Source organism: Cyprinodon tularosa, unplaced genomic scaffold, assembly GCF_016077235.1.
Source record: "Cyprinodon tularosa strain WSP-4 unplaced genomic scaffold, ASM1607723v1 ctg9, whole genome shotgun sequence".
NCBI lineage: Eukaryota > Metazoa > Chordata > Actinopteri > Cyprinodontiformes > Cyprinodontidae > Cyprinodon > Cyprinodon tularosa.
In genome coordinates, this window is record NW_024039673.1 from 726,662 (window position 1) to 740,966 (window position 14,305).

A 14,305-nucleotide genomic window follows, 5' to 3' on the forward strand; every position below is an offset into this window, starting at 1 on the left:
TGTTTTATTTCCCATTGCATTTTCTTAGTGACCAATCACGCAGTTTCACCACAGTTTCACATTTACAATATGGCACACAGACCTTCAAATGTTATTTTTTATTAGGAATTCTGGACAGGCAACAGTATTGGGTCATTTTAAATTTATGCATTTCTGCATTTAAACCAGATTAGATATTGTTTAACATTAACTCTTAATTCTCAATTTAAAAACCTTAATAAGACTTTCTTTTAAATGCACCGCAGACTTAGTGAAATCATACAGGCACAAAATCTATATTTATATCAGATATTTTGGTCATACATTTATAACATTTTTATTTTTTTATTTTTTCATGATAAGAAGGTTGAATATTCTATTAAACATCTTCTTACAATCAAATAATGTGTACCAGTCAATTCAGTTAAACTTAGTTTGTTTAAATAGCTCTAAGCTGTACAAAGATATGAATGTTTTATTTCACTGTTACCCTTATCTGAGCTTTGATTTGATGTTAAACCACTACGTTCCCTTCTCTTCTCTATACAACTGATTGGGTGGATATTTTCAAAACATGAAGATATCTGAATTTATATCTTTGCTGTATACCAGAATTGTCCTTTAGATTTAAATTTAATCTAATCCCAAGTCTGCAATTATTAGTTATGCTTGGCCAGCCTAAAAGGTGACTCAGCTAATCATATTTTCAGTCTACCTCTATCCATTCTGTAATCTAGTATTCTCAGCCATACATCACAGCTCTGCTGCTCAGTCAAGCTCTGGTCCTGGTATAAAGGTCAGTAGCTGCAGGCTGTCCGTCTGTCTGCGTGCATTGCTCTCTGTTCTCTCCGTCTTGAATGCCTAAATAAGAAAGGTTAGTAGAAGCAGCTGCTCTTGCCTGAAAGGTCATGAGAGGAAGTTGACAAGACACACTCAGGATAAATCTTGCATTCATATCACTATTATTTGTTTAGCTGTTTGTTCTGCCAAAACCTAGTTGGTGTCCGAATGTGAATATATCTGTTCTATCTACAATATACCTCCTCTAAACAACCAGCATGAGCTAGCGGTTGTAACTCCAACCAATAAAAGTCTGGAAGCTTTTCACCATTTTTAACTATATTCTACTCAGCCAAATAAACCAAAGCTAATTTGTGATATTATTACTTTCTAATGGCATGCAGATGAGAGTATTGTTGACCCGGCTTAGCCTTGGCTTGTCAGTCAAGTTGGAGGGCAATTAAACTGACCCCACTCTTGGCATGAGATAGAGCCCCATTCAGCAAAATAAAGGAGGAATGATCAAGATAAACTTGAAAGACAGGGGAGCACCAAGAGACAGAGAGAATATGAAAATGAGCGACAAAGAAAGTGGAAATGCCACCCTTCAGGGATCAACCAGTGGAGGGAACGTGACAGCAAGTGAGAGGAATAAGAGAGAAGGAAACTGACTTGAATGGATATGAACTGGAAAAGTCAAGGCAGCAAACTTAAAGTAGGAGAAAGAGTGCAGTTGAAGTGAGAAGAGAACCTAAATTTAGACATTGAAATCAGGAGAGAATAGCTGCCTTCTTCCCTCAGGAGATACATTTAAATCAGGTCTGGGTGGCCATAGGGAGAATAGAATAACCTATTCCATTGGCCAATTAGGTGCACTGAACACTGTGAAGCTCTAATATAACCATCATTGTGGCCCCTTTGGCCCCCTTAGTCCCTCCGGATGTGTAGCAGTAGAAAGAAACAAGCATAAACCAAGGGATCACTTTACTTTTTTACTTTTTAAGCAGCAAGAAAAAGAATAAAAAATAACTATAGGCTTCTTATGTAGTAAAGTAAAAGATTTTCTTTATTTCATACATTTATTTAGATTTCTCACATTAGAAGAACTGTACTGTTATTCTAATTTGTTATCTAAACTCCAAGCCCTTCACTGCTGACATTTTTAATGAACTAATTAGAGGTAAATAAATTTACACCCACAGGCCAACAGGTGGCTTCTGGTTAGTGCAGCTACTGAAAGAAGATTTGGAAAAGCAATTTGTTCTCATTTCTAACTAATTATAAAATTAAACCTTGTCAGGTTGGTACAACAATCTTTTAGCAAACCAGAAACTGCTCTGATCCACACTGCCTGGTATCCCTGCAACAGACGTACAACCATTATCTCAAAAGTTTTTTTTTACACGGCTGAATATTTTACCATCTATTACATTTAAGTGAACTTCTCCAGACCTCTAAAATGACAAAGAGGATATGAAATGTAGTGAGTGTAAAGCAGGTTTTAGTTTCTTAAGAACCATAATCACAGCCACATTACCACCAGAGAACCAACCGACTTTAGTTCATTGAATTATATGCAAACAGAAGCTACAATTTTAGCAATGGTAGACCTATGGGTTAATCCAGTGACCCTCAAACAACTATAGGGTAAAAAGCCAAATTATTATGTGACAAAAACACTGGACATAAACCTATTACTACATGTTTATAAAATAGAATGGAAGCTACAAGGCAATAAGGTTATAAGCCAAATTATTCCATTTCATTTAATGATGATAGCAAGTGACATAAAATTGAACACATCACAGTTTTACTTAAATATGACTGCACAACTGTGCAAACAAATATCAGCATAAAGAAAGCAGCTTGCTCTCTACACTGACTCTTTCTGTTCTAGTTTTTACAATACAAAAAGAAAAATATTTTGCAGTGTGAGTAAGAGCAATTGTAAAATATCTATAAAGATTAACATAGACTGCAACTGTTTTCATAGTTGGAATTTCTTAGGTGTGCAGTGCAGAAATTCACACTGACACTCAAATGGTGCGAATAGGCTTAGCGGACCACGTGGACTAAGCAGACATGTCAATAAAAAAAACAGGCTTTAGTCTTTTCATTAAAGTGTTAATGCATGTCCACCCCTACTTATTTAGTTGCCATGTAATTTGCCCCACCTTTTAAACAGGGGTGGTTCTCTTTAGGGTGTTCCCAGGCAATTGAAAGTGGAGCACAGAGGAGAAAGGTAATTGTATCTGATAAACACTTCATATTGATTAGTGTTCTGAGCTCCACAATGAAACAAATTTTATTAATGCTGCCATTTAGTACACAGGTTTACTGTTAACTTCTCTTTTTGCTGACATAAAACAGATAAAACCCATCACACCAGGCTATATGTTTTGACGTTCAATAAATAAGAAATTGAAAAAAGTAACTGATTTAAAGAGAAAAAGTAATAAAAGAAAGCAAAGGCAGTCAGAGAAGTATTCTAAATCATCGATAGATCATGCTTCATTCGAAACCTCCATGAATAAAACATGTTCCTAGCCTCCAATAGCTCAGATCCATTTTTCCTCCATTTTTCTCTTCTTCGCTCTATATCTCTCTCACGCATGATTAACCTCAGGAGGCCTTAATCAACACTGGAAATGACCCATGCTCCTTGACTTACCTCTCCCTCTCTCTCCTTTCCTTCAGCTCGTCTCTCCTTTCGGCTCATCCTCCCCCGCAGCTTCCTCAATGATAGGGTTTGCCTCACCTGCTAGCTCAGAAGGCAAACACAGTTTGAGGGTTAGTTTATCTCACCTGTGCAATAAATTACAGATGAAACTCGTTGATACTAACAGGGAAATTCATTATCAGCTGAAACGTGCTTTTTTTTGGACATTATTTTTCTTCCTCTAGCAAGGTTTCTTTTCAATGTGTGAATCAGTTCGGCTTTCTTTCCTAAAAACCTTTATTCACCTCGATCTTAAAATCATTCCTCTAGGGATGATACCATACTGTAGATAGATTTATGGTTATTACCTTTCACTTGTCCCCCACCCTTTCTCACATTCGCACATGCATTCGGGAACCAAAGTACAAAGACTCAGGCAACTCTGTGAGCTGTCCAGGGTCCTGACAACTAGAGGGTAACTCTTGACAGCCAGTCACAACAGCGCCTTGTCTATAGTGCTGAAAACAAACTCAGTTCAGCTTCAAGGTCATGGATGAAATGTATAATTCGGCTCACCAGCAGCTTTTCACTCACTGGATCCAAGCATGAAAACACGTCATCGTCCAGCCAAGTCCACTGAGAACAAGCTTTTTAATTGGTCCTTTTAGCTGTAGCTAAGGTTTCAATACTTCTGCCTAAACACCCCCTGTGTGTTCAACATTTGGGTCTAATTTAGTACACCATAATCACTGACCGGCCTCCCTGAGCATTTGCTTTGTAATTAGGGTCTTAAGCCTTTAATTATTTATTTGTCTTATTTTGAAAACCCAATCAGGCTAATATAGACCAAATGTCCTGTTTTTACGGTCATTTTACAGGTGAGGATCTCAAAGTCAATGGGGTTTTTATATTTACTGATCTTTTGTTTACATTTTTGACATTACAGAAACCAACTTCAGTGCATCTAATGTGATAGACCAACTCAAAGTGGGACGTAATTGTGATGTGGAAAATAAGAATAAACACCGTTATTGGCATTTAGTAAACATTAGTCTGACATTCCATGTCTACATGTATTCAGTTTAATTCCCGCTAACACTCAATCAATGATCCAACTCCTTCTTAAAGCACTTAAATGCCCAGCTTTAGTCTCATTATAGATACAGCTGTTCTTTAAAGGTTTTCAAGTAAATTTACTAAAAGATAAATAGAACCAGGAGGATCAGAAAACACAACAGACTGGTCAGTGGCAAATTTTAAAGTGGATTCAACTAAACATCTCATGACGTGCTGTTTAGTATATCACCTAAGCTGAAAAAATATGGCACAAATTAAGACATGACAGTTCTTCTAATTAGGATTAATCAGAGAAGCAACCAAAAGATCGCTGATGAGTTTGGTGTCGCTGTTATAAACATGGTTAAACGTGGGACTACCCATTGATAGGTAAACCAAAAGTGGCAGAGCACACTAATCTGAGTCTAATAGAAGATCAAAATTCAAAATTAACATATTCAAAGTATATCCATGTGTTGGAAAACCAAGATCAAAGTCAAGAACAAAATCCGAGAATGGTTGATGTTCACGGTTGATGTTCAAGCGGCGGAAATGGGTTTCCTCCGCAGGGTGGCTGGGCTCTCCCTTAGAGATAGGGTGAGAAGCTTGGTCATCCGGGAGGGACTTGGAGTAGAGCCGCTGCTCCTCCACGTCGAGAGGACCCCGTTGAGGTGGCTTGCGCATCTGTTTAGGATGCCTCCTGGACGCCTCCCTGGTGAGGTGTTCCGGGCAGGTCCCACCGGGGGGGGGGCAGGCCTGGGAACGCCTTGGGGTTCCTCCTGAGGGGCTAGAAGAAGTGGCTGGGGAAAGGGAAGTCTGGGCCTGCCTTCTTAAGCTACTGCCCCTGCGACCCGACCCCGGATAAGCGGAGGAGGATGGATGGATGGATGGATGGATGGATGGATGGATGGATGGATGGATGGATGGATGGATGGATGGATGGATGGATGGTTGGATGGATGGATGGATGGATGGATGGTCACCCTTGCTGTCTACTTAATTTGAGTAAATTTGAGCTATTTTACATAGAAGAGTAATTCAAACTTTCTCTCTCTGGGTGTTAAACACTAGTAGAGACAAGCAGCTGTGAGTAGATGATTGCACAAATAATGCTCCCTGTGGGTTATTTCCAACCTCATATTACATGTTTTGAGATGTTTTTTAAATCTTTGAAAAAAACCTATGTCCACTCTATTCTATCTCATAGCTATGGTGAACTCTGTGTTGGTCTACGTGAGATGAAATACATTGGAATTTGAGGCTGTAATGAAAAAAGTTATATATAAAAAACATTTAAGGAGAATGTTTTTTCCACAAGTACATTTTTTAAAATGCCTTTTCTCTAACATTTTTATTTATTTGCTGATCTGATTTAATCACAACTTAAAACCCCATCTTTAAAAATTGCCATCTGTCTAAATCATTCTACTTCAGCATCTGTCTCCTTCCAGCTCAGCTTAATATTCTCCTTCTCATTCTGTCACTTTGCAGGTATCAGTGGGCAGTATCCCTTGGTTCAAAATGTCACGGTGACAGAGGGTGGAACAGCAAACCTTACCTGCCGTGTGGAGTATAATGACAACACCTCCCTCCAGTGGTCGAACCCAGCACAGCAGACCCTTTTTTTTGGGGACAAGAAAGGTGAGTTGAGGACTCACAACACACATTGACACCCACACAAGAGGCCCAAAGTATTCCCTGTTTTAATGTAGGCTTGTGTTGGCAGATAAACTGACAAAATAATCCTTTTTTTATGTGTGTTTGTCAGTGGAACAAAGCACCAGTCCCACAATTTCTTTGTCTGTGTTTTTTGTTCTGTTCTCTATTTTCACAACAGGGGCCTTCACAGTCCAGACAAAAACACAAACGCGTGCCTTTAAAACTCTGTAAAGCCTTTCATCTGGTGATGGATGGTATGAGGCTTTTATTATCCTTAGCTTATTCTTAAACCATAGAAACACAAACACACACAGCGCACATGCGCAGAAAATAGATATAAGCACTGGCACACACACAGAAACAGTCTACTCAGGAGCACTTGAGGGTGAGAATTGATATGACCATCCCTGTTTCTGACATATCACCCAGAGCTGAAAAAAACAGCGGGGGTGAGGGGGTTGGGGGGTGTTAACCTGCCTTGAACAATGTAGGGACTTCAGTGTTTTATTTTGTCAATGGCCCATTTTTGGGACTGTAACTTGAAATGCTTTGTAATAGTTGTAACTATAATGGCTTCTGTCAGATTCCTTTGTTTTGTCCCCTATCAGGATAATATTACAAGGTATAGTGCAGGATGTTCTTTTTCCAGGTGGATCATAAAAATAAGTGGTCCTCCTAATTTTCAGTCATTCTGGTGATTGGCCGTCCTACGTGCTCGTCCCAATTCTCACTTACCGGTGTTGAGTCTTACAAAGTGGAAATATTGCAAATCTCCTTTAGGAAACTAAGCTTGTATGAGCGATGCAAACAGCAACTTTTAAACAGAGCGTGCATGAGGAGAATGGGCTCGTGCACAAGTTTAATAGGCGTTACCTCTAGAGAGCGGGTACAGGGTTGTGCATGTGTGGAGAAGGCAGGTACCTTCAAAAATTTGCTAAAATCATTCACTATACCTTTAAGATTGACTGCACAGGTATGTTGTAAAAACTGACCAAACTTTAGTTTATATATGAATAAAAACAACCTACTTTGAGATTTAAAAATGTTTAATAGACATGAAATCGTCATGACATTACACACAATACGAAGCTATTATTCTAGTTAAAATAATTATATCCATTCAGGAATAACTTTGTATTTGCAGTGTCATGGCCTGCACATAATCATTTTCACAGTCAAGTGATTGCTTTCATTGTTAGATTTACATTATATCAGAAAATGTCTGGTGTTGAATTGGTTTTACCAGCTAAACACTGAAAATTAAGACTTTGTTACCAATGTAAAGGGGGAAAAAAAAGCCCTATATTGAGATTTCCTCAAATAGAAGCATTTTTTTTTTACTATGATAAATCATGCAGTCTCTACATTTTTCGTATTAATTGTTTAAGATCTTTTTGAATATTAATTTTTTTTCTTCAAATTAAAGTACTTCTGCATAAATTCAACTTTTTTAAAACAAAAAAACTTTCTGTTACTTTGTACAAGGAAAAATGTAAAGTATGAATTTCACATGTAAAGTTACATCTCAGACAAAAACGATTTATCACTCATGCATTTGTGAAAAAAGGTCTGAGTATTCAGGAGTGTGATGGAAACAAATTAATTTGTCAAGTGTATCATTCAGGATTTAGTCTTATCTAATTTTGATTAACTATGCACATTTAAAGTGCCGTATGCCACTAAATTTAATTAAAATGAGCTGAAGGAGAATTATGTTGTGATTCTGTACAAACTCTTATTCTTAACATGGGAGCAGGCTGGCAGTTGATAAGTTAAATATGCAGTTAAAGTGGGAAAAAAAAACCTTGACAGACATCAGCTTTAAGCGGCTTTATCACAAAACTTGTAGTTTGTTTTTTTTCTGGATCATCAGTAACACTTGGACCTTTAATCTGCTCCTGTGTGACGACTGTGCTGCTGTGGTTTATAGGAAAATTCACAACTTGTGGTAGAACCTGACTTTATACATGAGAACCTGTGATAATATTTTATAAATTTTTATAAACCTCCTGATTTGACATTAATCTGAAACTTTATTCATCATGTTTATTTTGAAAGAGTAAGACAGCCGGAGGCATCCAATAACTTACTGAACCTGACCTGTACTGTAGACTGCTGGCAGAGTACTATTTTCATATAAAATCAACTCTTACATTGGTCAAGAATTGAAAATAAAATGAAATAATGATTTTTATTAATTAGATTCCTATTGTTAAAGTATTATAGTTTGTGTAATTAAGTATTTCATCTAATCGCACTAGAAATAAGTAGTTCCCTTTTTTCAAAATGCCCTATTTTTCCAGTGAAAGTCATTTCAAGGTACTTTAAAATTCTCACCTTGGGTGAATATAGAAGGTTGTGGGCAGCTGGGCTAAAGCCAATTTTGGTGCTCGTCTAAATATCCTTCAACAATGGTAATTGTAAAGAGTGAGGCTAAAAATGTTCAAATGCGTTGTCCAAATTATATTTTGTTTTTCCAAAACAGTATTATTTGTCTTTCCCATAAAAATCCTTCCACACATACCATGATTTATAGATTTAAATAAAATAATTCTGAAACTGTCCAAACCAAGGATGAAAAGGGTCTGTTTAAGGCATCCATGCTGGCTGACCAACAAAACTATTCTGGTTCTAAAGATAATATTTGAGGAATATCTATGATTCTCCAGGGTCTATTTAAAGATTTTAGGATTACCCTTTGCAAGTATTCTGTTTTTGTTTGCTAGAAAACTATGCAATTTAGTTAGAGGTTTGTTCCACTGTTGAATTTATGCTCTACAAAGTGGCATGTAGACAAATTGAGGGTGTGTCAGGAAGTGATTAAAAGGCTAAAACATAAAAGTTTCATTTTGATCTTTTACACCATCTTAGTTAAATCCAGGTGATAAATGGAACATGTTGCACATATTTTGTCAGGTCATGCCAGCTGAAATAATTGTGTCCTGTGTGTCTCTTGGCTGTATTATTTAAGTGTAATACACTTAAGAGAGTATGAATCACACTCTCTTAGTGTCTGGTTTAAGCACACGTGGGATTTCTATGTTCTTCCATTACCATGCCTTCCCTCGTCCATTTCCACATATGTGGCCATTTTTTGTGTGTGTCAATTTCACATGTTTGTGATTGTACTGGGATTTTTCGTTTTATTATTTTCATGATTTTTTTTATTATTTTGCATATTGGAATCAGATGCATACGTCTGGAAAGTATTTCCTTGCACATTTGCACCGACATGCCTCTTTCCTAAAAGAGCGGTACTAAAAAGCTCCATTGAACTTCAAATTCAACTGTTGATGTTCTCTGCAGGTTATTCCATATCACACCAGGGGTTGAGCTTGGGGGTCTATTTCATGGCATTTCCAGTGCTGAGCTCTGAGATTGAAAATGAAAAACTTGCCAAGGACTCTTGTATTATCAGAATAGTAAAGAGGGTAGTACTGAGAATTCAGAAATGTAATGGTCCTTTTTTGGGCTGGTGGTGTATTTATATTTGTGTGGATGAGTGTGTGTGTGGGTTCATTTTTGTGCATCAACACAGGGACTATTTTTCAGATTTCACTTGCAAAGTGAGGACTCTTTCTAACAAAGTGATATTTTGCTGATCCTCAGTTTGATTCTCGCAACACTTAGGTTCAAGACTCGGGTGTGGATTTATTTGCAGTTAAGGTTAGGATCAGGCATGCACTGGTAATGGTTAGGATTAGGATTACTGACAGGATTAGAGCTTAGAAAGGGTTGAAAACAAAGCAAGTCATTGGGAGTCAATACATGGTTCTCACTGCGTATAGTAAGATGAGAAAGTGTTTGTGTGAGTTCTTTAGGGGTTTGTCTTTCTGATCATGGTGAGTTCAGATGCTAATGTTGATGAGAGCATAGAGATTATGAATGTTTTCACAAGTGCCACAGGCAATGTGAGAAAGGAACAAAGTCTCAGTTGCAAACACCTTTGAGCACATGAGGTTTCAGATTAATTTTCTATGCTGTCTGTTGGGAAGACGAAGGTGGAGGATTAAGCCAAAATGCTCTCCAAATTCACCAAATTTCTGCGTATTTTTCTGTGTTGTACCTTAAAAGTTCCCCTGCCTTTGCAGTTTAACAAACTGCTACTGTGTAATGGAATATTATTTTCATGAAAAAATAATCTACTTTTTTATGTTAAAATAATTTCATACACAAAGTAGAAGTTACAGTTATTGCATGTATTGCAATAAATTGCAAAAGCTCTTTAAATAAACTAAAGATTTTTTATTTTATTTGAATAACCTTGAAAAAAATTGCTGAAGATCATAGTGCAAAAATGGATCCACTTTAATATACCTAAAAGGGGATCAGAGGATACTGTAGCTTGTTTGCTGCACCTCTCTCATTTGCAACTTGACTTTCCAAGCATGTTTGCCAAAAAACTTTTTTATTGACTTCAGCTCTGCTTTAATGCATCCGAGAGGCATCTGGTTCATCTGGACACCGAATCACCTCAACTTCCTCCCCTGAAAGATATAGGTTCAAAATGATTCTTTTACCAACAGGCATTAAACGTTAAACGTTAAAAGTTGGTATAGTCTGGCTCAAACAAAACCTCTACTTTTAGATGAGAAATGGAGCTTCACAGAGCTACATGCTTTATTTGTTTCCTTTCATGGGTCAAATAAATAATGAAGATTTGGTAGATTATAAAATCCTGCCGCATCTTTAGAGTCTATGTTACTTCTCTTCTGTATGCGCTTCTATAGTATATGTAAACTGATGTGGAAATCAGTTTTCTTCTACATCTTGGCTTGTTATGTCACTGTTTTCTAATATAAAATGTTGTTTTTGATCTTGCATTTATTTAAGAATCTACTGACAACACACTCTAAAAGGAAAATTCTGCACTAACCTTAATTAATGGCTACAATTAGTAGCAAGTAATTAAAACAAACAGATCTGACTTAATGTTTTAAATTTATAAGTTGAAAACTTCGGCAAACATAATTCAATTACTTGTTATTAATTAAAGCAATTAATTTAATTTGGAGCTGCATCTTGTATTTAGAGTGCACTGGAAGTTCCAAAAAGTGGTCAGATAATTATTAATAATTAAACATTTTTAGGCGGTTCACTTACCCTTGACCTGAAAACTATAGACATTCAGACAAAAACAAAAAAAATCACAAATGTGACCACCACTGCTGCTGAAACAATAGGCCAGCCTCACCATACCTTATATCAATGCCACAGTGCAAGGACATTTCAGTAGGACATGAACCCCCCACACCTATTCAGTGAACATCTAGGCACATTGCACCTCAGGATGTAGGAGTACATGAACAGCTGAGAGGCTCATATAGAAGAAATTTTACTCTTTACATGATTACATCCCTCAGTAACACACACTGCTGAATGTGATCCTCGAATGTCTTATCTGTAACAGGTCATGGATACTGATAAAGTAAATTATGTGTTGTTTATTGCCTTTTTGTTGTTGTGCCTCCTTTTTGCCAAATATCTGCTGTTATGTGAAAAAGATTTTGTTTTTAAATGTATTCTAAAAACCTAGTCTCACTCTGCTGACATAATGTTCTTGAATACATGGATATGTCTCATATTACAAAGGTACATGCAGTCCAGGCTAATGCTGCATTGCTCTCCATAAAACATTAACATAAGCATATGGCTTTTTCAAAGATTAACTCAGACAACTGTCTACAATTGAGCCCATTGAGTGTGCCAGTTTTGCGGCTGTTGTTGTTTAATGTCAGGGCTCAGACTCACCTCCAAGTCATTTAGTCGGATGAAAGAGATTCCTCTTGTCTCCCATCCTCTCCACAGCGCTGTCTGTGAAGAGTTGTTTGAATTTCAAATTAGTCATTGTCCCAAAAGCAGCCAATTTTGTCCTTTCCATCACTCTCCACTGAGGAACTTAAGCTGGGCTTTGACAGACCGCGAGAGATGAGCACTGGGCAAAAGGGATTCTCTCTTTTATAAGATTCAAAAGAGGCTAATATCTCGTTACAAATTGCCCTTTTGGTTTCATGTAATTCAGGACTTGATAATAGCTTTATTTCCTGGATGGAGGAATTTTCCAGTGAGGCATAATTAGAATTTCTTCGATATTCTTATACTAGAAAGAGCCTATGTTTAATTACTTTTCAGGCTAAATTTACAGAGCCATTTAGTGGACCCATCATGTTTGAGCACCAGCTGAGGTGTGACACTGAAATTACTTATTCAGCTTAGCTATAGTAATTTGCTGTCCATTTATTCACATGATTACTCTTTAAACACCGACATCTGTATTTTCATTTTCAGTCTGTCCTTTTTTTTTTTTTTTTTTTTCTTTCATCCTCACTTACTGTATCGGTCCACCTCTGTCTTTACGAAGCTGGCAGGGTAGCAGTTGTCCCATATGTATATACTTTCCCCAATTTCAAACATTCATAAGGAATTGACTACATCTCTATTACAATTTAGGGATGGCATTGAAACATTCTTTTTTTTTTTTTTTTTTGCCGTGTGAGATTTCTTTTTTGTGTGTGTGTGTTTTAAAAAAAAGCAGTGATGAGTTTTGTGCTTGAGAGATTCTCTTCTTTTTTTCTTTTGTACTGGTTACATTTCTACCTTATCTTGAATAAAGTGCCAATACAAGTGAAACAATTTTAGCTTAATTAAAAACTACTATGGTAGAAACCACCCCATTTTTCAACACACTACTTTTTTCAGTAATGACTTAAGTTCTTTCAGAGCTCTGATTACATTTGGAACCATATTGCATTTACCTGACACAAAAAAGGGTCAGTTTTTCAAAATTAACAAGATACATTTTTACAAAAATAAATAAAAATTTTAATTTAAATAAAAAATGTTTCATGTAATAAGATAATTTTTATAAGAAGCAAGTAAAATACTTTTTTTAATGAGATCAAATGTAAAGAGAAGGGGAAGGGGGGAAACAACGTGCCATGCGTAGCACAGAGAGCACGTGTCTTCACAAAGCTGACAAACTAATAGACATTGCATCTACATAACTTAGAGACAAGAGAAATTCCCTTTGTCTCAATCCCAAAGAAACTAAAGATGAATTAAACTCAACTTACAGGACATGTTGAAGCATCTCTGAAATGAGATGAGAGAATTGTGAATGCCAACAGTAGCAGAACTTCAGCATTGAAATCAAAGCAGCATTATCTCATTAATTGAGAGAAACATAACATTCTTATTGATTTCTGTAAAATAAAACATAGCGTTAAAACACAGAAAAGAGAACATTTACCTATTTTCTGATTGGGTTTATTTTAATTCGTTAATTCATAAAAACAGACCAATTTCGTTTTGTTCCTTGGTCAATGCAATATGCTTCCCAGTTCGCTTTTACAAATTCAATTAAGTGTATTCATAAAAGGGTAATTTACAATGCCTCCTTTCAAGACCCTTTACAGAGTCAATTCAATCAAATTGGGTAAAGGTTCCTTTATAAGGAAACTCAGCTGAATCCATCAAGTCGTTGGCTTCAACATTTCTCATGTTGATTGTTGTTCTGTCGGCAAACTAAATGCTTACTTGCTTCCTACAAATATTTGCCCCCATTTGTTAATCAGATGTGGTCTATTATTTATGTTGGCTGTTTTGGAAATGAAATATTGGGTTATAAAATGTTCCTTGCTACACATTAAGGTCTCATTTCAGTTGTTTGTATTGCTCAAAGGTTTTCAGTTTCTATAGCAAATACACTTGGATTTTGTGGATACCTTTATGATCTGCATTTGGAATGTGGTTGCAGGGCATTGTTCTGCAAAGGCAAATCAGACCCAAAGGAATCACAGTGATCATTTAGCGAGTCTATAATTACATAGCAGGGTTTCTTGTTTTATGGCAAGTACAATGCATATTGCGATACATTACCACTGAAACGACACATTAATAATGAAATTGCCCAAGTTATAGTAACAGCTGTAACCATGAAGCATTTATAAACAGTATACATGCCTTATTGAATGTGCAGATATTATTGTAATATGAGGGTTAATCGTCAATTTAAAACATTCATAAAAATGACTGAAACTAGAACTAGAAAAATATGTTGTTCTTTTTAAAGTTATGAATAATTCAGTTGCATAAAACCAAGAGGGTAATTTGTAATAAGATATTAACCTCTTATGAATCTTAAAAAAAAAGAATCCCTTTCTTTTACAAAAA

At 36.4% G+C, this 14,305-nt stretch overlaps 1 protein-coding gene across 3 annotated transcripts in view; it reads left to right on the forward strand.

Annotated features, from left to right (window-relative positions):
• The window catches only part of cadm2a (cell adhesion molecule 2a), a 328,952-nt gene that overhangs the window by 228,746 nt on the left and 85,901 nt on the right, over positions 1-14,305 (forward strand). For all 3 annotated transcript variants that reach the window (XM_038274035.1, XM_038274036.1, XM_038274037.1), the window contains one exon: positions 5,966-6,115. In XM_038274035.1, coding sequence (XP_038129963.1) covers positions 5,966-6,115 — 150 coding nt within the window. The remainder of the gene's footprint in view (positions 1-5,965; positions 6,116-14,305) is intronic.